The 1185-nt window shown below is 47.6% G+C and overlaps 1 protein-coding gene across 1 annotated transcript; it reads right to left on the bottom strand.

Annotated features, from left to right (window-relative positions):
• Positions 1 to 506: 506 nt before the first annotated feature.
• SARC_16739 (hypothetical protein) lies at positions 507 to 790 on the bottom strand (the record flags this gene model as incomplete). The annotated part of the gene is made up of 1 exon (XM_014289158.1): positions 507 to 790. A coding segment is annotated over one exon (284 nt), but the record flags the coding sequence as incomplete, so codon positions are not given.
• Positions 791 to 1185: the final 395 nt, after the last annotated feature.

The raw sequence follows: 1185 nt of genomic DNA, 5'->3' as shown, positions 1-1185 counted from the left end.
CACACTCAGCATCCATGTATCACGCACAACTCCCTCTACACCCACACTCGCACGCAAATACATATATCACATACACATGCATTAACTCATCCTCAACATCCATGTACCACACACACACATACCCCCCTACGCAACTTCTCGACGATATGCGTCTTGCGCTTGGCAGCTGTCTGAGCCTATACTAAAACTCAAAACCATATACCACACAAATATATTCATATACTCATCCTCCTCATCTATATACTACACACAATCCTACAATTCCTTTCCATGGTCTCCTACAAGTACAACGCTCTGCCGAATACACTATCCATTCTCCGCATCCACACATCTCACCCACCTTCTTGCGCTTGGCAGCTGTCTCGGCCCATACTCAACTCAAAATCATATACCGCACATATTTATCCATACACTCATCCTCATCCTTTATATACCAAACGCATACACTCAAACATTCATACATGCATACACACTCATCTATATAACGAACATACACACAACTCTACCCTCCTCCTCCGCACCCACACATCTCACCCACCTTCTGGCGCTTCCGTGCCTTGCGCTTGGCAGCTGTCCCGGCCTTCTGCGCAATGATCGTCTCAGAGAGTGGTACCATGCTCGTGTCCGGGAGTGGGATGTGGTCCAACCCAGCATCCTCCTCCTCAGGCGAGTGTGCACGTGTAGAGGGGCTCGGTGGGGCGCTGACGCTGTCTTTGCCACTCACATTGACGTCAAACTCGGCCGCATCGCCCTGTGGCGCACTGTCTTCTCGTTCCCCGTTACGCGTCATGCCGTCACCGGCCTGTGGTAAAGACGGGGATGAAGTTTTCGGTTTTTTTTGTTTTGTTTTGTTTTTGTTTTGTTTTTTAATGGGTAGGGAGATGGTGTTGTTGGTCCGGATGTATGTATAAGGAGACTGTTTGATAGACGGGTGTGTGTGGAAGGATTTCGTACAGTAGGTACGGGGTCTGTGGATGGGAGGGAGATCTACGGATGTGGGGTAGAATACGAATACGTGTACAATGGATGTACACATGTATAGGCCTGAGTTTAACACTACCTCTGTGTGAGTACAGGTAATCGTGTAGAGACAGATAGGCGTGAAAAGATGTCCGCATGTGCAAGATATTTGAAAGCATGAACCTACATAGGATACTTGCTATGATATTGAATGTCTCTCTATAT

The sequence above is a fragment of the Sphaeroforma arctica genome (genome assembly GCF_001186125.1).
Source record: "Sphaeroforma arctica JP610 unplaced genomic scaffold supercont1.8760, whole genome shotgun sequence".
Taxonomy (NCBI): Eukaryota; class Ichthyosporea; order Ichthyophonida; genus Sphaeroforma; species Sphaeroforma arctica.
This window is presented reverse-complemented; position numbering and strand designations above follow the sequence as displayed.